Source organism: Rattus rattus, chromosome 18 (assembly GCF_011064425.1).
Source record: "Rattus rattus isolate New Zealand chromosome 18, Rrattus_CSIRO_v1, whole genome shotgun sequence".
Classification (NCBI taxonomy): Eukaryota; Metazoa; Chordata; class Mammalia; order Rodentia; family Muridae; genus Rattus; species Rattus rattus.
The window spans coordinates 6,032,470-6,057,894 of record NC_046171.1 but is presented as its reverse complement, the minus strand read 5'-3'; the positions used below and the strand labels follow the sequence as shown (position 1 = coordinate 6,057,894).

The 25,425-nt window shown below is 48.8% G+C and overlaps 1 protein-coding gene across 2 annotated transcripts in view; it reads right to left on the bottom strand.

Annotated features, from left to right (window-relative positions):
* The window catches only part of Ilrun (inflammation and lipid regulator with UBA-like and NBR1-like domains), a 67,496-nt gene extending 44,738 nt beyond the window's left edge, over positions 1–22,758 (bottom strand). For both annotated transcript variants that reach the window (XM_032888322.1, XM_032888323.1), the window contains exon 1: positions 22,375–22,758. In XM_032888322.1, coding sequence (XP_032744213.1) covers positions 22,375–22,532 — 158 coding nt within the window. In that variant the 5' untranslated portion in view covers positions 22,533–22,758. The remainder of the gene's footprint in view (positions 1–22,374) is intronic.
* Positions 22,759–25,425: the final 2,667 nt, after the last annotated feature.

Sequence of the window (25,425 nt, the reverse complement as noted above, 5' to 3'; positions counted from 1 at the left end):
GGCTAGGGCCTCTGTGCCCGCTTCTCCAGGTGTTTGCAGCTGCCAGAAAGGCAGGCTATACTTAGAGCAAGGATCATGTGATGGCGGCGCGTCCTGCTAATCAGTAAGGACTGGAATTACGGCACCAGCTGCCCGCCTGAACCATGTGCTTGATGAAATTTACATGGAGCAGAGCTGGGCCAGGAGCCAAGCTGCACCTGTTCACTCCCTGCTGCATACAAAGGCTTGGACTTTAGTCTTCCCAGCCGCTTCCTTCTTAGATAACAGTGATCAAAACCGTAAACAGTGGCTGGCGAACCTAAGGTGGCCCACAATAGTCGCCAAGGCACGTCAGCATCAGCCCTACCCTTAAGGACAATCAGGTGTGAGAAAATTAGCTTACTTTCAATTGGCGCAGCATTTGAAAACATTTAGTACAAGTTGTGTCCATTTTTTTTCTTTTCTTTTTTTCGGAGCTGGGGACCGAACCCAGGGCCTTGCGCTTACTAGGCAAGCGCTCTACCACTGAGCTAAATCCCCAACCCTGTGTCCATTTTTAAAATGAAGACCATTTTCTGCCTCCTTTGTTCTCCTGCAAACAGCCTGCACCGTCTTCTGGTGGGAGGGGCAGACTCGCCTGCACATTCAGGAGAATAGCAATTCCCAGTCATTTGTGTCCGGTCTTACCAGTGGGTGTGCCATCAGGTCAGCCTCCCTGGGCACTGGAGATGGAGCACTAACTAACAAGAGCAAAAGTCACACTCTAAGCAGACACTTGCTCCCCTTCCTCAACCTTCCCAACGCCCCCAATGCATCCCACAGCCAAGCAAGCAAAGTGCTCCCTCACCCAGGCCTGCTTGGTACAGGTACTTCCGCCAGAAAAGGTCAGGGCCCTCTTTCTTTCTGTTTTTCGGAGCTGAGGACCGAACCCGGGGCCTTGTGCTTTCTAGGCAAGCGCTCTACCACTGAGCTAAATCCCCAACCCCCAGGCCAGGGCCCTCTTAAAGCCTAAACTTACAATTAGGGGTGAACTGGACCAAGCAAATCACTTCCTAGACACAGGCAGAAATCTGACGGCAGGACCAGACACAGCCGGCCATGCCTCCTCAGGGCCCCAGTCAGACAACTGCTCAAACCCTGGGCCAGCAAGGCCAAGACGAGATCAAGCCCCTCCCTCCATTCAGGGCCAGCATGCACGCTCTGGTCTCCCGGCAGCACACTCTGCTGCTGCTGACCAGAAAGGCAGAAAGCCCTCAGTCCAGTCCATTCAGTTGAGACATTCTCCAGAAGCTGGCTGTGGTGCGCACACCTTTAGCCTAACTGGAGGCAGAGGCAGGCGCTTCACTGAGTTCTAGGCCAGCCTGGTCTACAAAGAGAGTTCTACGACAACCAGGGCTGTTATGCAGAGAACTTCTGTCTCGGGAAAAAAACAAACAAACAAAAAAACAAACAACAACAACAACAAAACCCACAAAACAAAACCTGACAAAGGACGGATGGGCAGCGGGGAGGGCGGAATACCTTACGGCCCTCACTGTCTGGGATCTATACCATGGGACGACTGAAGTGCCACTCTGTCACTACCACAATACACTTTTTTCCAGACAGGGTCTCATTATGTGACCCTGGCTGTCCTGGAACTCACATAAAGAGACCAGTTTAGCCTCCAACTCAGAGACCCTCTTGCCTGAGTCCTAAGTGCTGGGACTCAGTACCAAGAAGGTAGGAGACTACCACAAGTTCAAGGACAGTCTATAGCAAAATTATATCCTTCACTCCCCAAAAAAGTTAGAATTGAAAATGTTGTGTGAATTTGGAAAACTAAACGTGTGCTCACATGATTGCAGTATGAGTGTGCCGCCAGAACAACGTGAAGATCAGAGGCCACCTTGTTAGACCTGTTCTCCCCAACACCCTGTGACTGCTTGGGAGCGGTTACTCAGGGTTGGAGACATGGCTCAGTGGTTAACAGCACTTGCTGCTCTTCCGGTGTGTCTGAAGACAGCCACAGTGTACTCACACACATAAAATAAATATTTAAAAAATTAATAAAATAAAAAAGAAATAAGAAGACCAGCTGTGCATTGTGGTGCATGTCTGAGAACTCGGTATATGAGAAGTAGAGAAAGAAGGATTAGGGGTTCAAGATTAACCTGGGCCACATAAGACCCTCCTGCTCTCAAGTACAGGGAAATTTAGACTGACTAAAGCAAAGGAAACATCTAGCCCAACACAACATGGCAGTTAATGCCTGTAGTCGCAACACTCAAAAGGCTAAGGTGGGAGGACTGTCAGCAGTTTGGGGCCAGCCTGGGCTACACAGTAAGTTCTAGGTTACTAGCTTGAACTATAATGAGACATGAGCCCCCCAAAAAGGAGAGAGGATATGAAGGGGACTGGGAAGCTGGCTCACTGGGTAAAGGCCCGACAGGCCTGACCACTGGAGTTCTGTCACTACAACCGAAAGAGCAGGAGGAGAGATCTGCCTCCTGACAAGCTCTCCTCTGACCGCCACAGTAGCTGTGGCCACCATGTGTTCATACACATGCACACACAGTAAATAGCAGGGGGTAGGGATGGAAAGAAAAAGAGAAAAATCTAAAGAATTAAAAAAATACTATTCTTTGGCCAAGGGAACAGCTCAGGCTAGAGTGTTAAGTACGCACACGGCCATAAATTTCATCCCAGGCCGGAAAAACAAGCACAGGGCCACTAATCACAAAGCACTCCCTCCAATGATGTCCTTTGCAACTGTACGGACGGTCATAGCCTGGCATCGATTGCCACATTGTGGCGCTCCTGATGAAGCACCCACTTTATCCCTGTGTCCTTTGCCCTCAGACCCACGCCAATGCATACTGCAAAGGGACATTAAATCACTCATCAGCAGACCTTCGCTGGCCAAGCCTCATGTTTGCTTTCTCTCAAGAGGAGGAGGAGTCGTCTGAGGAGTCTGAAGGCTCTCCTCCTTCCTGTGAAGATGGAAAAACAGGGCCGGCTGGCCAGAGTTCAGTGCTCTGGAAGCAGGGGTCCCCAGAAGGACCCTGAGTCTGGCTCAGTCAGTCCAGATTCACACTGCGAACTATTGTGATGAATTTGCACACGGAAGCCACATTGTTATAATACTTTATTGCAATGTAAAGTCCCCAGGCAAGGACTGTGTGTGCTGCGGTGTACTTCACTGTGTACTCAAGAAGAAGACAGCAGGACAAAGGCAGACTGTGCACTGGTAACCTGAGACTGCACTCTGCTGAGTCACTTCCGTCACGGACCTCTGCGCCCAAGAACTCACGTTTCCGTCAAAAATGCAGGTTTAGAATTAACTCCTTGTTTTGGTCCCTGGATTTAACTTCCTGAAATGATTTGCAATCGTGTCTATGGTAACTACAGTTTCTGGAACTGCTGAGACACTGAGGATACACGAGAATGTGGGAGACCCCAAATGCCCCAGGATGACAGGGCGGAGCATGTTCAGACACAGCACTCCTTACAAACAGCTTTGGTTTGTCATGAAATTCAGACAGTGAGTTATGATATGATCAGATAAATCTGCAATTAAGTAGAGCTTCAGACTGATCTGATCTTAAGACTGTCAAAGAGTTGTTTCCCAGTTTAAAAATATAAAGAAATTTTGGCTTTGACTTTTTTTAAAGTTGCCAAAAAAAAAATATGAATATGTATTCTATTCTACAATCTAGCTGTTACTGCTGTAGAGATTATGAAACAGGGCCGGAGAGATGGCCCAGCGGTTAGAGCACTGGCCACTCTTCCAGAGGTCCTGAGTTCAATTCCCAGCAACCACATGGTGGCTCACAATCATCTGTAAAGAGATCTGACGCCCTCTTCTGGTGTATCTGAAGACAGCTACAGTGTACTTATATAATAAATGAGTAAATCTTAAAAAAAAAAAAAAATTAAAAAAAGCTACTTTAACAGGCACCTTTAAAAAGGTTGGACGGAGGGGTTGGGGATTTAGCTCAGTGGTAGAGCGCTTGCCTAGGAAGCGCAAGGCCCTGGGTTCGGTCCCCAGCTCCAAAAAAAAAAAAGGTTGGACGGAGTGGTACAGGACTTTAAACTATGAATCTGAGCCCAGCCTGGTTTACACAGCAAGCTACAGACCATCCAGGACTACATAGAGACTGTCTCAAAAAACACAAAAACAAAAGCCAAAGTTCCATACAGGGCTGGAGAAGAGTTAAGAGCATTTGCTGGTCTTGCAAAGAACCCGCGTTCACTTCCCAGCACCCACATGGGGGCTCAGTCTGTAACTTCAGTTCCAAGCCTCCAACGCCCCCTTCTGGGTTCCCAGAGCACTGCATGCACATGGTGCAGACAGTCATGCACACAAACGTTATATACAAGAAGATCACAACCACCGGTAACTCTAGGAACCACACACCCTCAACTGTCCTTCATGGCTCTGGCACTGAGTGTACACATCAACAAGGACACACCCCCTACACACACAAACATACATACACTGGAACCATCAAGATGGCTGAGCAAGTGACAGCATCTGTTCCAACCACGGTGGCCTGAGTGAGATACATGAAACCACAGAGTGTTGTCCTCTGACTCTACATGACAGCCTTGACACACATGTGCACACACAAATCTATGCACTAAAGAAATAAATGGAATAAAACAAAAAACTAAATTAACAGCTATATACTAGACAGAGAGAAAACCGTACTGAATAAATTACATGTTATCAGCTCAGCAGCCTGATCTTGGGTCCCTGGGTCCCACAGGGATCATAGGAACCAAGTTGTCCCTGACCGCCATAAACACACCAGGGCATGCTACCCAACAATAGTGAACCTTTCTCCCTAAAGATAAAGGGTAGGGTATTATAGGTTGGTGCATTCTTAGCACTGCAAATGCAGCAAAGATGTAATGGGATCCGATGCCCCCTTCTGGTGTGTAAGTGTATATGCAGGCAGAACTCTATACATAATAAATAAATAAATCTTAAAAAAAAAAAAAGAAAAGGACTAGAATTAAAAAGAAAAAGAAAAATTACTTTTCTTCACTTAAATGAAGCGCCACTAAATGAAGCGCCAGGCAGTCCTCGGCTGGGACTGTCGCTTTGGGCTGCCAATCCAGGAGTCCTTGTCATTTTAGGAATAGATTGACTTGTAGAGGTGACAGCCGTGACCCAGCACACAGGAGGCTGAGACCGGAGAAGCTGAGCCACTGTGATGCAGTCTGGGTGACACGGTGAACCAGCATGGGCTAGACGGAGGGAGACCTTGCTAGAACGGAACGGCCCAGAATGGGGGTACAGTCTATGCTGCAGGCCCACCACTGAAGAGGTAAACTCAGCAGGCTCCAGAGTTCACAGCCTGTGCAGCACAGGGAAGGGAAAGGGAAGGGAGATACCTTAATTTCACAGCAGGTATGGTGGTGCGTGCCTGGGAGCCAAGGAGGATCACTGACTTTGAGGTCAACCTGACTAAGAGAGACAGTCTCAAAAGAACCTACTGCCATTACCCCCAAAAGAGAATCAACTTTAGAGAATGCTAGTTTTACTTCAGGTTGACTGGGCAGTCATTTGAGGAAGGGAACCTCATTTGAGAAGATGCCTCTGTAGAACAGGGCTGTAGTGGGCAGGCCTAGAGGGCATTCTCTTATGACTGATAGAGGAGGGCTCAGGCCACGCGGGTGGGGCCATCCCTGGGCTGGTGGTCCTGGGTTCTATAAGAGAGCAGCCTGAGTAGGAAAGACATGGTGAGCCAGCCAGCCCGCCCCACTCCACGGCCTCCACACAGCTCCTGCCCCAGGTTCCTGCCCGGAGTGCTTTCAGTGATGAGCTGGAAATACACACAAATGTGAGTGAACACTCTTTCTCCCCAAGTTGATTCTTAGTCATGGTGTTTCACCACAAAAACTAAAGCTAACCCTACCCTAGACTGCAGCTAACACCAGCATGAGAAAGGAACCTTTCACAACCATCTGATAAGGAACTCAGGCTCACCGTGGATGCTGTGGGCTGACAGGCTGCTGAGGCTCTCTCTGTTCCCACAGGTAAACAGAGTCAAACGTTCAACCTCACACAGCATTTGCTGTACTGGAAGACAAACAGCTAGCCATCATTTCTAACAACAACAACAACAACAACAACAACAACAACGGTTCTAAATCTAATCATAACGCTGCAGCTTGTCAGCGGCAGTGAGCTTAAACTACACACATGCTTAAACACACATGCTTAAACATACACATGCTCAAATACACACATGCTCAAACACACACATGCTTAAACACACACATGCTTAAACTACACACATGCTCAAACACACAAATGAACGAACGCCTGGGGCTGGAGAGCATGGTACGGGGTTAAAGCACTAGTCACTGTTCAGGAACCCAGGGTTGGTTCCCAGCACCCACACGGTGGCTCAGCCCTCTGTAACTCCAATCCCGGACATCTGATGCTGTTCTGGTCTCCTGGGGCTGCAAGCATGTACACACACACAGGCAGGCACATACACAAAGTGAAAGAATAAGGGGGGTTCTGGCCTCTGAGTGTACCAGGGACACACATGCACACAGAATGCACATAAAAAGAACATTAAGGTGAGGAGACGTGACAACCAAGCACACCTGATACTTTGTGAGGGAGAAGTGGCTGCTGCTTTGGATGTCTGAGACAGGTCTACTCTATAGCTCAGGCTGGTTTGCAATTCCTGCTTCAGCTTGAGAATCTTGAGGAAAATTACGGGTTTAAAAACAAAAATGATGCTGGCTGTGAGCCTTGGTCCCCTCCTGTAATCCTAGCTCAAGGCTGCTGAAGGGTCAGTGTAAGGCTAAGGCAACCTTCGGTGCACAATGAATTCAAGGCCAGTCCAGGCCACAAAGGCTATACATATCAGAAACCCCAAACCGTGCAGACGAATGTGTCAGCAGGCACTCTGGGGACAGCAGGGGCAGGGACAGGGACTGGCCTGTGCCCGTGCTCCATGTGCACGATCGGCACCTCTGTAGACAGAGGTCCTTGCTCTCTCTGTGGGGCGCCTGAGGCTCATCACAGGCACTTAGGAAAAGAGAATTCATGACGTCTGTCCGTACACTGGTTATGGGAGCAAGCCAGCAGCAGCTCTGGAACACAGTATGGCAGATATTCTCAACCTGCACAAGTTACCACACAAACCAGCAGCTACTGCTAGGGACCTACCTCGCAGAAACTCTAAAAGTCGCCTCTACTAAGTCTCCATCATTTATTCAACAGAGCTAGTGAGAGCTGGGGCTGCTCAGTGGAGAGCATGTGTGAACCCTGGGCTCCGTACCTGGCACACAAAAAGCAGGTTGGGTAGAAAGGACAGGAAACAATGAAGAGTGTGCAGTGTGTCTGCCCACGTCCACACATTCTCCACATAGACAAGGTTTCCCACCAATGAAGACAGATGGACCAACACACGCCAAGATAAGCATGAACTTAATAAAATCCCATCCAGAGGAGAGCCAGCTACACGCTCCACTGTTGTTCTGAGGCACAGCCTGCAATCTGTCAGCAATGGGGCAGAGGTAGGAGGACCCCTGAGTTCAAGGCCTACTGATTGAGTTCTAAGACAGCCAGGGCTACAGGGAGAAACCTCGTCTCAATCAAAATAAAACAACTTAAAGAAGACAAGACCAGGTCGATTCCTCTGTCTCCTGTGTGAGATACGTGTCGACCCGGGATCCCGCTAAGACCTGGGATCTCGTTAATAAAGCTACCTCATGCTTTTACATCAAAAAAAAAAAAAAAAAAAAAAAAAAAAAAAAAAAAAAAAAGACAAGACCAAAGAAATCACCCAGACAATAAGAGCAAAATAAGTAATTTTATCAAGAAGTACAAATGGCCAGGCCAGGTGGCACAGGCCTGTAATTCTCCCCATACTTAGGAAACAACGGAGCCAGTCAGAATGACCAAAGTTCAAGGCCAGCCTGCTCTCCAATGCCAGCCAAGTCAAGACTGCATTCCGAGAACCTGAATAAAATCATCCTCCTTAAAGAAAAAGAAAAGAAAAAAGGAAAAAGATAGACAGACAGACAGACGTGGTAGGACAGAAGCCACTGTGGCAGTATATGTGGCAGTACATCCTCGCTAGCCCAGCATTTGTGTGACAGGAAAATCACCAGTTGAAGGACAGCCTGGACTATAACATGAGGGGACTCAAATTGAATAGGAAATTCCCAAGGCCAGATGGCAGGTCCATCAGGGCTGAGCAGAGAACACGCTGGGGCCTGAGGTACAGTCCAGCCAAGGGCTCTGCTCTGAGGTACAGTCCAGCCAAGGGCTCTGGAGTCAGAGCAGCTATCAGAGGCTTCCAGAAGGGAGAGATCATGATTCATTCAAGGAATCAAAACAATTACAGTATATCAAGATCTAACCAGGCCTTCAAAATACTGAGAAAAATATAGCCAGCCTTCCAATGAACCACCCAGCCAAACTCCTACCAATTATGGGTCAGAGAATGAAAGAAGTTGCTTCAGAATGCCAAAGTCTCTAATATTTCCACTGCACTTTCAAAAAGGCTAGCTTTAAGGGGATGGAAGCTTTTCTAAGAAATGTGCTCAATCTACAGAAAAGAACCCCAGGCTGAGACCCATGCAGCAGGCCTACAGCTCAACTACAAAGACCAGTACGGAACTAAAGCTCGAAGCCTTTATTTTATGTTTAGAGTAGGTCTCTCCCCTCTCCCCCTCTCCCCATGCTGGCATCAACTCACAGAGAACGACTGGCCTCTGCCTTCTACCTGCTGGAATTAAAGGCAAATGGCACAGTGCCTGGCATGGACTGTTTTAATGTTTATTTTTAATGTACACGGGTGTTTCTCCTATGTACGTATGTGCAGCATGTGTGCATTGCCCACAAAGGCAGAAGAGGGCATCGGACCCCGGCATCTGGAGTTAGACAGCTGCGAGCCACCATGCAAGTGCCAAGTGCTGAGAATCCAGCCTGGGACCTCTGCAAGAACAGACACGGCCTTTAACCACTGAGCCAGCGCTCCCATCTCTTAGAATACTTCCTATTTTAAAGCATGGGAGGGGGAAAGGGCTGACAGAACAACGCATCTGATGATACTGAAAATAAATACACAGCTGGAAGGAACAAAGGTATTTAATTGAAAAGGGAAGGAAGGAAGGAAGGAAGGACGGGAGGAAGGAAGGAAGGAAGGAACCCAGCAAACATAGCTAGAGCAGGCGGAGGTGGCACACACCTTTAATCCAAGCAAAGGCAGCAGGATCTGAGTTTGAGTTCAAGGCCAGGCCCAGTTACAGGACAGGTAGCGCTACAAAAAAAAAACATGGGGGGTGGGGGGAGGGAGACAGACGACATCGGTAGATGCTACCACCACATGGCACAAACCTACAGATGTCACACCATACCCTATTATAACTAATCTATTAAAATGGAATTTAAAAATGGCTGAGGGCTGGAGAGATTGATTAGTGGTTAAGAGCACTGACTGCTCTTCCAAAGGTCCTGAGTTCAAATCCCAGCAACCACATGGTGGCTCACAACCATCTGTAATGAGATCGATGCCCTCTTCTCGTGTGTCTGAAGACAGCAAAAAAAAAAAAAAAAAAAAAAAAAAAAAAATATATATATAAAAATGTAACTCAGTGATACAGGATTTACCTAGCATGGCCCTAGGTTACCATTCCCAATCCCTCATTTCTTTGCTTTTGATGTGTTTGATGAGTCCCCCAGATGCACCACCAACCCCAATACATTCTATCAAGGAAGGGGTGAAAAGACAAAGTTAGAACAGCAAGTGCTGAATGCAGCTCTTTTTCTTACTGTGCAGATACCTCACATAATCTGAAGGAGAAAAGCTATCCCGCACAAGTCACAGAAACATATAACAACCGATAAAAGCACAGAAAGATCCACAATCTCCCGCTGCTCAGTTACGTGTAACTATCCCCGGTGCCCCGGAGAGCTTCTGGCCTTGACTGGCACCTCTAAGATACATTCATACAAACACACATCTTTTTAAAACTAAAATACAGGGCTGGGGATTTAGCTCAGTGGTAGAGAGCTTACCTAGGAAGCGCAAGGCCCTGGATTCGGTCCCCAGCTCTGAAAAAAAAAAAAACTAAAATACAGGGTGCGCAGACATACACACAGACAGACAGAAACCACACAAATTAAACCTAGTAGCATTTAAAAAAACAAATAATAGAACAGCAAAAAAGTTCTGGTCAGCCAGAGGGGGAAAAAAAGGCAAAAGTCTTAATGATTTTGAACTCCAGATGGCCGGTGCATAGACTGTGCATCCTCTATTTCTTCTGCGTATGTAAGAAAGCCATGATACAGTACACTGGAGGCAGGAGAGGACAAGAGGACCAGGAGTTCTGAGCCAGCCTTCAATGCAGTGAGTTCAAGGCAGCCCCAGGCTACATAAGGGAAAACAGAATGAAAGCACAGAAACAGCCACCCTGCATACAAGCAACGCACTGAACCACACTAGCCATCAAGGAAAGCTCAAGTTCTCAGAAAGCAGGCTCTTGAACTGCCTCGTTACCAAGATGAACTGCAACTTCCTTCTGGGAACATCCTTGAGAGCCTCTAAGATGAGCCAGATGTGGTGGCACACATCTGTAATGCCAGGGTTCAGTCAACTGAGGTGGGGTGATGAGTAGTAGGTCAAGGCCAGTCTCGGAAACAGGAAACCGTGGCCACTCCTATAAACATGGAGGAGTTCAGTGTGGTTGTACACATCTGTAATCCCAGCACTGGGGAAGCAACTAGAGGCAGAATACTGCCAACTCCAGAACAGTCTCTACACGGTGAGTCTGCAGCGTATCACACAGTGGGTTCTGGGCAGCCAGGAGCACACAGGGAGACTAAAAACAAGTGTCTATGTAAGTCATGACAAGACAGAGAGGCTAGGCAAGGTAGTAGATACTGTGTAATAGTTAAAAATGGGCATGCAAGCAACACATCACAGAAAATGCTACTAAGGAAACCCAGTTGTCCCTCAGTGTCTGAGGGCTCGGTCTGGACTGCTCCCACCCCCATGGACACTCAAACTTGTAGCTGTCCAGGGCGAAGAAGCACAGGACTTTTATGACTACAGAGTCTCACCCATCCTCTTTTCTGGATCCTCAGCAGTAAAAAGCACGTGTTAAAATATATTGTCAATTCCACATGCATGGGAGGCTGGAGATGGCTCAGTGGTTAAAAGCACTGACTACTCTTGCAAAGGACCTTGGTTCAATTCCCAGGACCCAACAGCAGCTCAGAGCAAGCTCCCATGTCAGGGCATCTGATGACCTCTTCTGACCTCCCAGGACACCAGACATGGATACACTGCAAACACCAAACACTCAACACACAAGATAAACACATTTTTTTTTCGCTTGGTTATTTGAGACAGGGTTTCTCTGTGTAGCCCTGGCTGTCCTGAAACTTCCTGGCAGATGTAAGTCTGCACACATTCAGTGCAGACCCAACAGAGCTCGATGCTCTGATCCCTGTTAGATGTGAGCTAACAGGAAGTTATAAGGCACATGGGACAACAACCAGCCCTGAAATAGTTAAAGGATGTGTTTCTGCAAGGAAGAAGCAAAGTAAAGACCCAGTGGCTGTCTTACTTTGGAGGATGTCTGTCTGTCTTACTTTGGAGGGTGTCTGTCTGTCTGTCTTTGGAGGGTGTTTGCTGTCTGTCCGTCTTACTTTGGAGGATGTCTGTCTGTCTTACTTTGGAGGGTGTTTGCTAGTTGAAGTTTAAGATTTTATGCAATAGCAGGGCAGGGTGATGGCAAACATCTTTAATCCCATCACTCAGGAGTCAGAAGCAAGAGGATATCTGAGTTTGAGGCCAGCCTGGTCTACAGAATGGGTTCCAGGGCAGCCAGGGCTGAAATAAACCCTGTCTGGAAAAAGCAAAAACAAATTTTAAAGCAACTTAAGAATTCAGTAGCTCAAGCCCATCAGAATATTAAACTTTCCAGCACCAACACAGTAAGCACAATGGGACCAGCCTAAGCCAACACAGTAAGCACAATGGGACCAGCCTAAGCCAACACAGTAAGCACAGTGGGAGCAGCCTAAGCCAACACAGTAAGCACAGTGGGACCAGCCTAAGCCAACACAGTAAGCACAGTGGGACCAGCCTAAGCCAACACAGTAAGCACAGTGGGACCAGCCTAAGCCAACACAGTAAGCACAGTGGGACCAGCCTAAGCACACATTTTCACCCCATTCCTGCTAACGATCGAAGGACCGTGATGTAAGTGCAGAAGGGAAGAGACACAACCTCCCCTGACTAGCACGGCTCAGCAGTCAAGAGCGCCGGATGCTCTGGCACAGGACCTGGGTTCAGAAGTTTAAACATCCTTATAGTAGCTAAGGAGCTGATGGCTTCTTCTGGCCTCCACGAATACTGGGGACACAGTACACACTTCACACAAGTAAAACTCTTATACATAAACACATCTTTAAAAACCGACACTAAGATGTTTCCATAATGAAAAAGAGAAAAGAAGGGTTGGGGATTTAGCTCAGTGGTAGAGCGCTTGCCTAGGAAGCGCAAGGCCCTGGGTTCGGTCCCCAGCTCCGAAAAAAAAAAAAAAGAAAGAAAAAGAGAAAAGAAAACCATGAAGAGCGGCTGCAGTCTGGCTCCGCGGGTAGAGTGCCCACCTAGCAAGCTCCAGGGACGCATGCACTGCCAGGGGAGGGGACAAACCCTGCCAGCCCAGCACTGGGGAGTGGAGACCACAGCACAAGGAAGTTGGCGGTTATAGGGCTATGAAAGACAACAAAAAGCAAACAGAGCAAGGAGCAGGTGTGGCGGCTCCTACCTGCAGAAGGATCACCTGAACTGGGGGGTGCCTGTCTGGGTTAGAGCGAGACTCAGCCAGAGACGCTTTAGAAGCATGTCTCACGTTGATCAGTCATTAGAGGGTGGATGGTCTGTAACAGTGCGAGCTGATGGCCACAGCACATGAGTGCTCAGCAAGTCCCCCCAGTACCAGGATCACAGGCAAATGCCATCAGGCCTGGCTTCCATGTGTATGCACGGCAGCAACTGGAAGGCTGAAGCAGAAAAGTTCCAAGTCACTAGAAGATGGGGATGTAGCTGAGCTCTAATCTCAATGCAGGAGGCCCTATGTTCCGTTCCTGGGGACGGAGGAAAAAAGGAAACATTGGTTCAACAGGTAAATGCTTGCTTTGCAAACCAGATGACTTGAGCTGCCACCTGAGATCCACAGGATCTATGTGAGCACCGTGGGATGTGCACAGCTGCTCTAACACACGCTGCAACAATCAAGAGAGAAATACAGACTGCCATGATCAAGCCTTTCCTGGGCTGAGCTGAGGCAGGACAAGTATTCAAGGTTCCGCAGTGAGATGAGGTCTCTAACAGTTAAATACATCTCTCGTTGCTCTCATAGACACCAAGCATGTCTACACACCACAGAAGATGCTTAGGGGGCACTTCCTGAGGACCGGTGTGCGAGGTGACGTTATAGAAGTGTAGGCGGCACTCTGAGAAGAGTGTCTAAGAATGGTCCTGAATGCGCCAACTCCAGGAAACAAACAAACAAACCCATGCGTTCCTAGGCCAGGAAGAAAGGACAGAGCACCTTCTAAGGAGAGGAAGTAGCTGGCCGCTGAGAAGGCAAAGGTGTGTGGGAAATCCACCGAGGCAGGCAGCTCCGCAGAGAGCGGGAGAGACTCCAGCAGCCTTGAGTCCACCACCCAGAGCACAGGCCTCTTAGAACTTCACAGCAGGGCTGGAGAGATGGCTCAGTGGTTAGAGCTCCGACTGCTCTTCCAGAGGTCCTGAGTTCAATTCCCAGCAACCACATGGTGGCTCACAACCATCTGTAATGGGATCTGAAACCTTCTTCTGGTGTGGCTGAAGACAGCTACAGTGTACTCACCCTACAGTGTACTCACATACGTAAAATAAATAAAAAAAAAAAAAAAAAAAAAGAACTTCACAGCAAACACAGAAACCAACTGAAAAGGGGAGGACCAGAAGACAGATTTCACCAAAGAAAATGTGCTAATGGTCAACAAACATAAAAGATATAATACCGGTAATTAGGAAATAAGAATGCAGATCATGAGGAAGGGCCTGACAAGATGGCACAGCAGGTAACAGTGCTTGCTGTATGAGCCTACTGACCTCCGCTCCATCCAAAAAGCTGCCCTGATTTCCACTCACTGTGGCTCCCCTATCCATCATGCACACAATGCACACAATGATGCCAGTGTTGGTTCACACCGCCTGGGATGGCTATGTTTGTTTATTAGGACGTTGTCCCGTGACAACGTGAGGAAACGTGAGGAAACTAGGATAGGCTCTCGTTCTTCCATCCTGGTAGGAAATGTAAAATCATCACTCACTGGGAAGTGTTAGCAGCTCGCAACCACTGTCACGGCCTAGCAGTGGCACTGGCAGCTTTCTGTACTTAAGGGGAATGAGCTCCAGAGGGACAGACAGACAGGGGAAAAGGAAGAAAGCAGCCAGACACAAAAGGTCAAATACTTTATCCTTCTATTTATAGACTAGTTCCAGCTGAGGTAACAGAACTGAGGGCAGGTGCCAATGGCGGTGGGGGAGGGGCCTAGACAGGAGGAAGTGGTTGGTTGTGGCTGCCCCTGGGGTAGTGGCTGCTGTGAAGTACTGTGAGCCCCAGGAGTGCTGGCTCCGACTGGGGCTCACTCCTGTAATCTCAGCAAGCGGAGAGGCAGGAGGAGCCAGGAGGCTTTCTGCCAGCAAATTCCAGGGCAGCCTGTTCTATACAGCGAGGTTTAGACCAGCCGGGGTTACAGAGCAGAGCCCTGTCTCAAAACAAGCCAGCCAATTTTACGACAACAATTTTTCTCATTCGAACAATACCACCTGGCTAATACCCTACACCAAAAACAACTCCACACTTGTCAGTCATGATCTCATCATCCCTGCCCAAAACAAAACTCTCCACAGCAGCCAGCCACACGGGCAGGCATATCCCGGACTGTGTTTTGACGCTTTATCTCTGTTATCTCATTGTAGACTAGGAATCTTCCTGGGCATCAGGAAACTTCTTCAGGCACTGAATTTCCTGTTGGAGATCATCAAATCATGACAGAAGCAACAATTTCTCCCTCTTTTACACTATTGCTAGCAGCTGCCCCCAAACAAGTTTTAAATCCTGCCTTGTGGGGCTGGAGAGATGGCCCAGTGGTTAAAGGCCTTACTGCTACAAGCTCATTTCCCAGCACCCACCGTGGGTGACTCACAAGTGCCTTTAACTCCAGACCTAGGAACCCAATGCCTCTGTCCTCTGTGGGCACCTGCACTTGTATGTACGTAGGGAACACTGATACACGAGCACACACATAATGTGAAGTAAAAATACACAAACACACACACGAACCACTCCCTGGGACTTAGTTCTTGCTGTTGCATACACTTGGACTCTGGGGCAACGGTACATGGGAAATGGTCAAGAAGCCAGCCCTGCAGCAGTATGGTGGTGAGGCAGTGCTCGCCTTGAACCCCAGCACCAGAGAGGCAATAGCAGGTAGATCTCTGAGTTTGAGGCCAGCCTGGTCTACACAGGGAGCTCCAGGACAGCCAGAGCTACACAAAGAAACCTTGTCTTAGAAAAAAAGAAGAGGGTTGGGGATTTAGCTCACTGGTAGAGCGCTTACCTAGCAAGCGCAAGGCCCTAGGTTTGGTCCCCAGCTCCGAAAAAAAGAAGGAAAAAAAAAATATATGCCACTGGGGGCTGGTAGGAGGGCTCAGTAGGTAAATGCGTTTGTGATCCAGCCTGATGACCTGAGATGACCAAGGCCTACACTGTAGGAGCCAACCCAATTCCCACAGTGGAGGAGGAATGCCCACTTCTCCCCACAAAAATAAATAAAATATAAGCAAAACACGAGCCAATCACACCTCTGCAGTGCAGCTCCTGTCCGTGACTGGAAATGCAGCCTTACAGTAACAGCACATGTGAGCTCTTTCCCTGGGACGGCGAAGTTCTCTTCCTACGTCTCTAACTAAAATGACACCCAGGCAGGCGCAGCCAGAGGATGGAGGTCAAGGCTGAGCTACTTAGAAAGAACCCATCTTGGGGAGCCAAAGGAAGGGGAGAGGTTAAGAGGACCCGACACTCCTCTGATCAGGCTGCTCCCAGCCACCTGTAGCTCCAGCCCAGGCCTGGATACTCTTCTGTCCTTCAAGGACAGGCCGGGAGCACACTCGCAAACCCACATGAACAGTTTTTGTAAAAGGAACCCTGACGACCACGTTCTATACAGCTTCATAAGCTATGAGTCTCAAATCCCACGTGCTACCTAAAAATAAGTGTAAAGTAAAGCCTAGAGCAAGAACTCCTGATTCTCAACAGACACGTTAAGAGTACCACCAGAAGTCCTGAGTTCAAATCCCAGCAACCACATGGTGACTCACAACCATCTGTAATGGGATCCGATACCCTCTTGTGGTGTGTCCGAAGACAGCTACAGTGTAGTCACATACATGAAATGAATAAAGAATCCCACCATCAGACACAGGAGAAGCACACCGTCAGACAGAAAAATAACCCTGTGGGGTCCCTTTCTGAAGCTAGTGTTTGGCACATTTTTCTTTTTCTCCTTTTGGTGTTGGGGTCTGAACTCAGGGCCTCACACATGTTAAGCACACACCATCAAATGAATGACTCCCTCAGGAAAACATGCATTTGGGGTGTGTGTGTGTGTGTGTTGGGGGTGGGGTTGAAGCAAGTCTCACACATCTGAGGATGACCCTGATCCCTAATCCTCCATCTCTAGGGATTTCGTGCGGGCCAGCAAGCCTGACTCGTACATTTGTAAGAAGACTGCTGAGATATCAAGCCTCATCTTTAATCAGAAACTGGACCAGAGAAGTATTAACGCAGGGCTGTGACTGAGAGTGGGGTTAGCTCAGAGACACCCAGGGACCACACAAAGGTAACTCACTCCCCCTGACCTCAGCCTCTATGGCTGCACCTTTACTTAACAGGGGTCTCTGACAACACTAACAGGAGACACCAGGGGACCACACAAAGGTAACTCACTCCCTCTGACCTCAGCTGTCTCTGGGTGCACCTTTACTTAAAAGGGAGCTCTGACAACACTAACGGGAGGGCATGACTGTACACGAAGGTTTTCCTCGTTTTTTTCTAGAAAACTTATGTTCCAGACAGGGGCTAGAGCTCACCTATAGAGAGTCCTCCTACAGCCCAGAGCCTCAGTTTACACGGCATACACCAGAGGTGGTCTGTGCACCTGTAATCCCAACATGCGGCAGAGGCAGGAGGGTCAGAAGTTCAAGGTTATCCTAGGCAGAACCGCAAACTCAAGGCCAGCCTGGGATATGTGAAACCCTTTCTCAGAGATAAGAAACATACCTGCCCCACCCATGGCAGTGAGCCAAAAACTAATCCATGAAGAACAAGACCCCTAGATCCCAGAGACAGCTTAGGAGGCTTTAATGCAACATGAACTTAAGATTGGCCAACACCCCCCCACACACACACACACACAACTGTTAGTGAGGGAAAAACCTACAGCCATTATCACAAATTAGCCCAAGGCCAACTCTTGAATTAAGGTCCTCATTGCTGAGTGTGGTGGCGCACACATTTAATCCCAGCACTTGGAAGGCAGAAGCAGGAAGACCTTTTTGAGTTTGAAGCCAGCCTGGTCTATAGAGCAAGTTCCTGGACAGCCAAGGCTGCACAGAGAAACCCTGTCTCAAGAAAGAGAGAAAGAAAAAAAAAAAAAAAAAAAGGCATTTACGTTGAGAACATGAAAACGAGAGAATGCCTTAGAGAATAGAAAATTAACTTGAAGTCTGTAGAGTTAAAATGAGTTAAGAGGGCAATTTCATTGCCTGTATGTTCTCTCTATGCCCATACAGAACAAGGGTTCACTGAGCGCAGGCTGACCTATGATTCGGTGATCAGCCCACACCAGCCTTCCACATGACGGATTATATATAGCACACCATCTCCTACAGATTTTCTTTTATTCTGTTGGCACGGGTTTCACTATGTAGTCCTGGTGTCCTGTAACTCCCTATGTAGTCCAGGCTGGCCTAGATTCACAGAACTCTGCCTACCTCTGCCTCTCTAATGCTGGAATGAATGATGTGTATCATTGTGCCTGTCTGTCTACAAATTCCTTAATTCATAGCCCAGTTGCATGTATCAAAGAAATTCCACTGACAGGAAATTATGCTCATCTACAAACTATTCCGTTTAGCTGTTTTGGTGACAGGGCTTGAACCCAGAACATCATGGAGGCTAGGCAACTACTCTAACCACTGAGCTACATCCGTCTTCAGCTCAGTCTCTGAATATTGAATTTATCCATGTAGGCAGAGTCACTTTTAAGAGGAAGTTCTGACGTTGCTGGCAGTTTAAGTATTAGAAAAATGCTCTAGAAAGAGGAGGGGGGGTGGGTGGGCTGGAGATGGCTCAGCAGTTAAGAGCACTGACTACTTGGGGTTGGTGATTTAGCTCAGTGGTAGAGCGCTTGCCTGGGAAGCGCAAGGCCCCTGGGTTCGGTCCCCAGCTCAAAAAAAAAAAAAAAAAAAAAAAAAAAAAAAAAAAAAAAGCACTGACTACTCTTCCAGAGGTCCTGAGTTCAATTTCCAGCAACCACATGGTGGCTCACAACCACCTGTAATGAGATCTGATGCCCTCTTCTGATGTATCTGAAGACAGCTACAGTGTACTTAATATATAATAAATAAATCTCTTTTAAAAAAATAAAAAAGAAAACGATGGTGCACACCTTAAGTCCCAGCACTGGGGAAGCTTCGGCAGGAGGATCTCTGAGTTCCAGGCCCGCTAGAGTTACAGAATGAGACCCTATCTCAAAAGAAACCAAAAATCATAAAACAGAATTATTTGGGAAGGAAGGACAGGCACCTGGATCTCAGCTTCTGGATGTGGAAGCAGGAATCAGGTGCTCTAGGCCAGCCTAGACTATGCACAACCCTGTCTCAGCCAAAAAAGAAAAGAAAAAAGAAAAAAGGCAGAAGGAGTTAGATAACATATAAGACCGGTATGTCAGCAAAAGTACTTTGGGAAGACTCGGGATCTTCATTTTAAAATGACGGTTTTTACCCGTGTTGCAACTTTGCTGTCTCAGGTGCGTACTATTTAAGCCCTACATCCTTTTACCTGTCTTTGTCTGTATCTCAAACCTCACAAGCCTTTGTCACTCTGAAGACCTGAAGGCACTTTCCAACTGTTTGGAGTGATATGTTAAACAGGTGTTGAGGAGCATTTATCTAATAAAGTCTTTGGTTGACTGACTGGGTTCTAGAGACAGTGTCTCTGTGTAGCCAAGGCTTTCCTGCACTGGCTCTGTAGACCAGGTTGGCCTTGAACTCAGAGAGCCACCTGCCTCTGCCTCCCACGTGCAGCGACTACAGGTGTGAACAACTACCCAAGTTAGTTGGTCGATGGGGTCTTTTTTTGTGTGGTTCTGAGAACTTACCGTTTTTTAATTAAAAAATGAGTGGGGTGGTAGTGGTACACGCCTTTAATCCTACCACCTGGAAGGCAGAGGCAGGTGGATCTCTTGGGAGTTTGAGGCCACCCAGGTCTCAGGGGAAGTGCCAGGCTGGCGGGAGTTACATAATATTCTGTCTCATAAAAAACAACCAGCAGGGGTTGGGGATTTAGCTCGGTGGTAGAGCGCTTGCCTAGCAAGTGCAAGGCCCTGGGTTCGGTCCCCAGCTCCAAAAAAAAAAAAAAAAAACCAACCAGCAAGGACTGGAGAGATGACTCAGTGGTTAGAGCACTGACTGCTCTTCCAGAGGTCCTGAGTTCAATTTCCAGCAACCACATGGTGGCTCACAACCATCTGTAATGGGATCCGATGCCCTCTTCTGGTGTGCCTGAAGACAGCTTTAGTGAACTCACATAAATGAATAAATAAATAAATAAATAAATAAATAAATAAATAAATAAACTTAAAAAAAACAAAAAACCAACAAACCCAAGCTCTGTTATGGTTACTCTGTGTGAGTACTGCATGCAGGTGTATGGAGGTCAGGTCAACCGTTGGTAGTTCTTGACAGGGTTTCTCTGTGTAGACCAGGCTGGCCTGGAACCCACAGAGATCTGCCTGCCTCTGCCTCCAGAGTGCTGGGACTTGCACAACCACATCTGGCTGGCCAGTCAGGTTCTTGTTACTTGTCTCAATCACATGTCTCACCTACTCCTCACTTGTCACAAACCCTGAAACCGCCTCAGGGAGCACCTACCCCCGGGGCATATAAAACTAGTTGTGCTGGGTTTGTAGTCAAGATAACCGTACTAGTTAACCCTGGCAGCACTAAAAGCTTAGCTGGGCCTGCCTGATGGCTCACACCTGTAACCCAGCCCTCACCAGAAAGGATCAAGTGCCCCGGATCTCTTCGGTATTTAAATGGTCAAGCCAGGAGAAACTAGGGAGAAAGGATGTTCTTTTCCTACCAAACTGCCCAGCTCCCTAGTGTAAATAAGAGGAAGCAAGGAGCTGGACGCCACCAGCTAGAGTTCCTAGAAACTACAGCGATAGTTACTCCTGCATCCGTCTAGAGCCTATCCCGCCGTCTCAGTCACAGCCTATTAAAACAGGCTCTCAGTGTACCCTGGTCGGCCTGGAACTTGCTATATAGACCAGCCTGGCCTCAACTCACTTAGATGTGCCAGGTTTAAAGGTGCACACAGAGGAAACCCACCCAGTTGGTGCTCAGAAAGTTAGCTCTACATTCCCCAAATCAGATCATATGGACCAAACACACAAGCACGGGAGGAGCGGCGGAGCGGGCTCAGCAACCGCAGAGTCAGTTTCTAGCACCCACTACTAGCAGCTCCCAGCCCAGATGTACCCGATGCCTCTGGCCTCCAAAAGAACCTGCACACTCACACATAATTAGAAAATAATGGGGTTGGGGATTTAGCTCAGTGGTAGAGCGCTTGCCTAGCAAGCGAAAGGCCCTGGGTTCAGTCCCCAGCTCCGAAAAAAAAAAAAAAAAAAAAAAAAAAAAAGAAAATAATAAAAATAAACTTAAGTTTTTTTTTAAAGACATAAACAGAACTCACAAGTTACTTGTTTAAAACTGAGGCCGTGTCCTCCTTTTAATGCCTCCCAGTTTACCAAACACTAAAATAGCAGCCCCGTTCTAGTAATGATTTTTTTTTTAAAGATTAATAGTGAAAACATGCTTCACCTCTGGTTCTCATCTACAGATAAGCATCAGTGAGGTGGGGGGCACCAGGCAAGAGGAGGAGAAAAAAAATCTAAGCTTACCACCTCTTCTCAGACATTGCTCAGGGCATCGGATGGACATGGAAATAAATGGGAGTTTGTTCAAGGGATGCCAAGAGAAACAAGATTCCACATGTCAGGGCACTGAACGCTCAACACAGGGCAAAGGGCATGCACCTCCTTGCTTTCTGCCCAAATCCCGAGTAGTTGCTTCACCTGAGAGCCTTTCAAAGGCAGTCTGATGGTCTCCAGTTCCTCCCTCACCCCGAGTGAACTTAACAATCCCTACTAGGGAGACCAGGGGCAAGTCTTGCTTATCAAAACAGCACGTGCTGCTGTTACGAGCCAAGACACACCTCGGTACCGTCAGATAGCCCCACTTCAGTCTGTACAACCCAACTACAAACAGGGCAAAACACCTGGTTCCCAACCTGACCATTTCCCCAGCGTTCCATCAAACAAGCCCATCCATTCCCAGTATTCGGTAAGCCTGTCAAAGTTCCCACGACCAAGCCTCTGCCCGGGACTCCAGGGTCTTCACAAAGTTCCTGCCCTCCAAGATAGGGCTCCTTCCCTCCACTTTCTGAAGACTTTTTCCCAGTCCTTTTCGTAGGCCTGGCACTCCAGGTCCTCCATTAGATGTCACCTCTCCCTGGCACAACTCTTCCTATCTCACCATATCCAGTCGTGAGAACACCATTTGTGTTCCCTCCGCCCCCAAAAGTCACTTTCTCCCTTAACTCTGCTCAAAGAGACACACGCACTCGATCCATTCTCAGCCCCGGGACCTCTCCCGCGCCCAGAGTTCGACCTCAGCACCTAACACACTCCCTCGAGTTTCCGCACAATCCTGTCATCCTCAGCTCCTACACTTCACACCCATTTAAAAGGAAAACACTTCGCAACTCTCATTTCCTGCGCGTTCTACTCCCAGAACACACACTTTCCGTCCCAGATCGACTACCTTGGCTTCCACTCCACTTCTCCCTTCTTCCCATGTTCTTGGAGCCCGGACTCCCAGCTACTTCCCCGCTTGGGTCGGGCCGGGCCCGGCCCTGCCCTGCCCTGCCCTGCCCTGCCGGACCCTGAGAGCAGGCTCGGTGTTTTTTCCCTCGGGGCCGTGAAGCCGCTGCCAGCAGGGCTGGCTCCGCGTGGGGCAGGCTCACCAGTTGGTCATGTCCAGGAAGAAGGCGCAGCCGGCCGGGTTGAGCTGGAAGCCGAGTAGCCGCTGGAACTCGGAGATGAGCACGTCCTTGTCTGTGGTGCCCAGGCAGCTGAACTTCTGCATGAGCTCGGGGTCTAGGTCCACGTCCATGCCCTCCATGGCGGGGGGCCCGGACGCACAGCTTCCACCGCCCCGACCTGCTTCTCCACGGGCGGCCGCCGCGCCCGGGCCCGGGCCCACGAAGGGCGGCCCGCTGCTGGCCGGCGCCGCGCGCTGCTCCGAGACAGGCCCCAGGCCTCTCACCGCCTCATGGGCTGCGCGCGCCGCGACGCGCCGCACCACTCGCTCCCTCTCTCGCTGGCTTTTGGGCTCGCGCTCCCCCCCCTCCCACCCCCCCCAGCGCCCGCCTCCGCCGCCGCCGCTACTGCTGCCGCGGTTCGCAGCACCGCGCCTCCGCCCCTCCTCCCGGGCCGCGCCCTAACGCGCACGCGGGGTTGCCAGGCCCCGCCCTTCCTCTCCCGAAAGCCCGCCTTTAGTGACGTCATAACTCGGTGACGTCTCTCGCGTGACCTCCACCGCGACTGAGAGGAGGGGGGCAGGAAATGGGAGCCGGAAAGGGCGGCTCTGGGCGGGCCTCTGTCCTCGCGGGAGTCTCCACACTGCGTGGGAGGAGTCACGAGTTGGGGTGTGCTTCGAAGACAAGCAGCCCCACCCCTCTTCGGATTGGGAACCAGAAGTCGCCTCGGGGACAGAGACCCGTCCAGGTCAAAATGCAAAGGGCACCGCAGAGCGGGCTCTTGCTCCTCCTACGCTCTCAGAGGACCAATTCAAACGACACTTTCCCAAAGGGTCGCAGCCGTGCACGCTTAGTCTCTGGTCTCTGCCCTGAGTTTCTCATGACTGCCTATGTTACTATGCAACCTTAGCATGACGTCTCGGGAAAATAAAGGCAGCCTCATGCAAGCATCAGTCACAGGTCAGAGGAACACTCCGCTCGCTGCCAGACCCGATCCTTTGCAAAGGAAGGTCAACACCTGAGAATTTAGGCAAATCTCGTTCTGTCTCTAAAATCCAAGACCAAAAAAAAAAAAAAAAAAAAAAAAAAAGACTGTAGTTAGTATCGAGTGTATGTACTTCTTTGAGTTCCCATTTGAAGCCTAAGGATTTAAGGATTTAGAAAGCTGTGGACAAAGGGGTTGGGGATTTAGCTCAGTGGTAGAGCGCTTGCCTAGCAAACGCAAGGCCCTGGGTTCGGTCCCCAGCTCCGAAAAAAAGGAAAAAAAAAAGAAAGCTGTGGACAGACTCATCTGTCCTTTCTGTCACCAAGACTTTTCTCAGTGACCCCTACTATCAGATACGACTAGGTACGGAGATGGGGGTGGGCAAGAAATGATCTGCAACTGGGGACCTGGCTTAATCAGCTGCTTCGCTGCAAGCGTGAAGACCTGAGTTCCTGAGAGCAGATACTCTGCTCTCACATATAAGACCTGGCTGACAGCCGAGGGTGGCGGCACCGGTCTCTCCCACTTTTAATCCCAGCCCTGGGGAGGCAGGCAGATTTCAGTGAGTTTGATGCCAGGCAGAGATACTCTAAACCCTGCCTTTGAAGAATAATTAAACCACCCCCAGCACTCCAGAGGCAGAGGCAGGCCTTCTGCACTTGGCTTTGATCTCCTCATCCTCCTCCCCCTACCTGCTGGGATAACTGGGATTTGTCACAACGACTACTGGGGAGACACACTCAGTTGAAGTCAGTGGGCCTGGGACTGAAGTTCAGGGATCACCTGATGATTTTTATCCTATTCAACTTTTAAGATCAGTGCCTTGAGCAAATGAAGTCATTGCTGATAGTTTGCTCAGCAGTTCAACCTGATTAAAGATTAACAAGTTTAACCATGTGTACTGGTGTGTTTGAATTGCATTTATCTCACCAACGGCATGAGGAACAGAGCTCAGGGTGGTCAGCATGATGGTCTGTGTGTTCCTACCGTTGGCACTGCTTCCAAACACCCTACTGCTCAGTCATGGTTCCTTAAAACATAAACTACCAAGTTAGCTTCATACCGCATGCCTATAATCCCCACAGTTGGGAGGCAGAGGATCAGGATGGGAGGCCAGCCTTAACTGCTTAGTAAGGTCAAAATGAGCCTGGGTTACATGAGACCTTGTCTCGAAAAAAGCCAAAAGACAGCCTCAGACACACCTGTGATCTCAGCACTTGGGAGGCAAAGGCTGGAGAATAGGGAATTGAGGGCCAGCCTCCTCTACATAGCGTATTTGAAACCAGCCCTGGTGACTTGAGACTCTGTCTCAAACAAAACAAATTAGAGCCAGACAGGGTGGTTTACGTCTGTCATCCCAGTGCCGGGAATCCTGTACAGGGGACTGAGGCAGGGGCATTGCTATTTGTTCAAGGCCAATCTGGCTGCAGGATGAGTTTGAAGACAGTTTGAATAATATATCTCAATAAATGAAAACAAAAGCGGGGGAAACTCGACCTCCAGGTTTAGAGAGAGACCCTGCCTCTCGGAGAAGTGGGAAAAGACATGACAGAGAACACCAGTCACTGGGTCAGGCCTTCGAGCATGGGTGAGTGTGTGCAGGGTGCGAATATGGACCGTTGGAGGACACTTTGGGGAGCTGGCTTTCTCCTTCCACTGTGGAATCTGAAGCTCAGGTTGGGAGACTTGTACAGTAAATGCTTTTGCCATCCGAGCCATCTCACCAGTCCAATAAACTAATCTCTAAATGGAAAAAGAGAGGAAGTTTGAAAGGATCAATTACAAAATATTAAGCACTGGGCTAGAGAGATGGCTCAGTGGTTAAGAACACTGACTGTCCTTTCAGAGGTCCTGAGTTCAAATCCCAGCAACCTTACATGATGGCTCTGATGCCTTCTTCTGGTGTGTCTGAAGACAGCTACAGAAAAAATGCATTTATTAAAAAAAGAAAAGGAAAAATGTTACACAGACCTCTTCCTAGGGAGTGAGGTTACAGGGTATATACATGATCCCTTTTGAAGTTAAGGCAGGGTCTTGCTGTGTAACCCTGG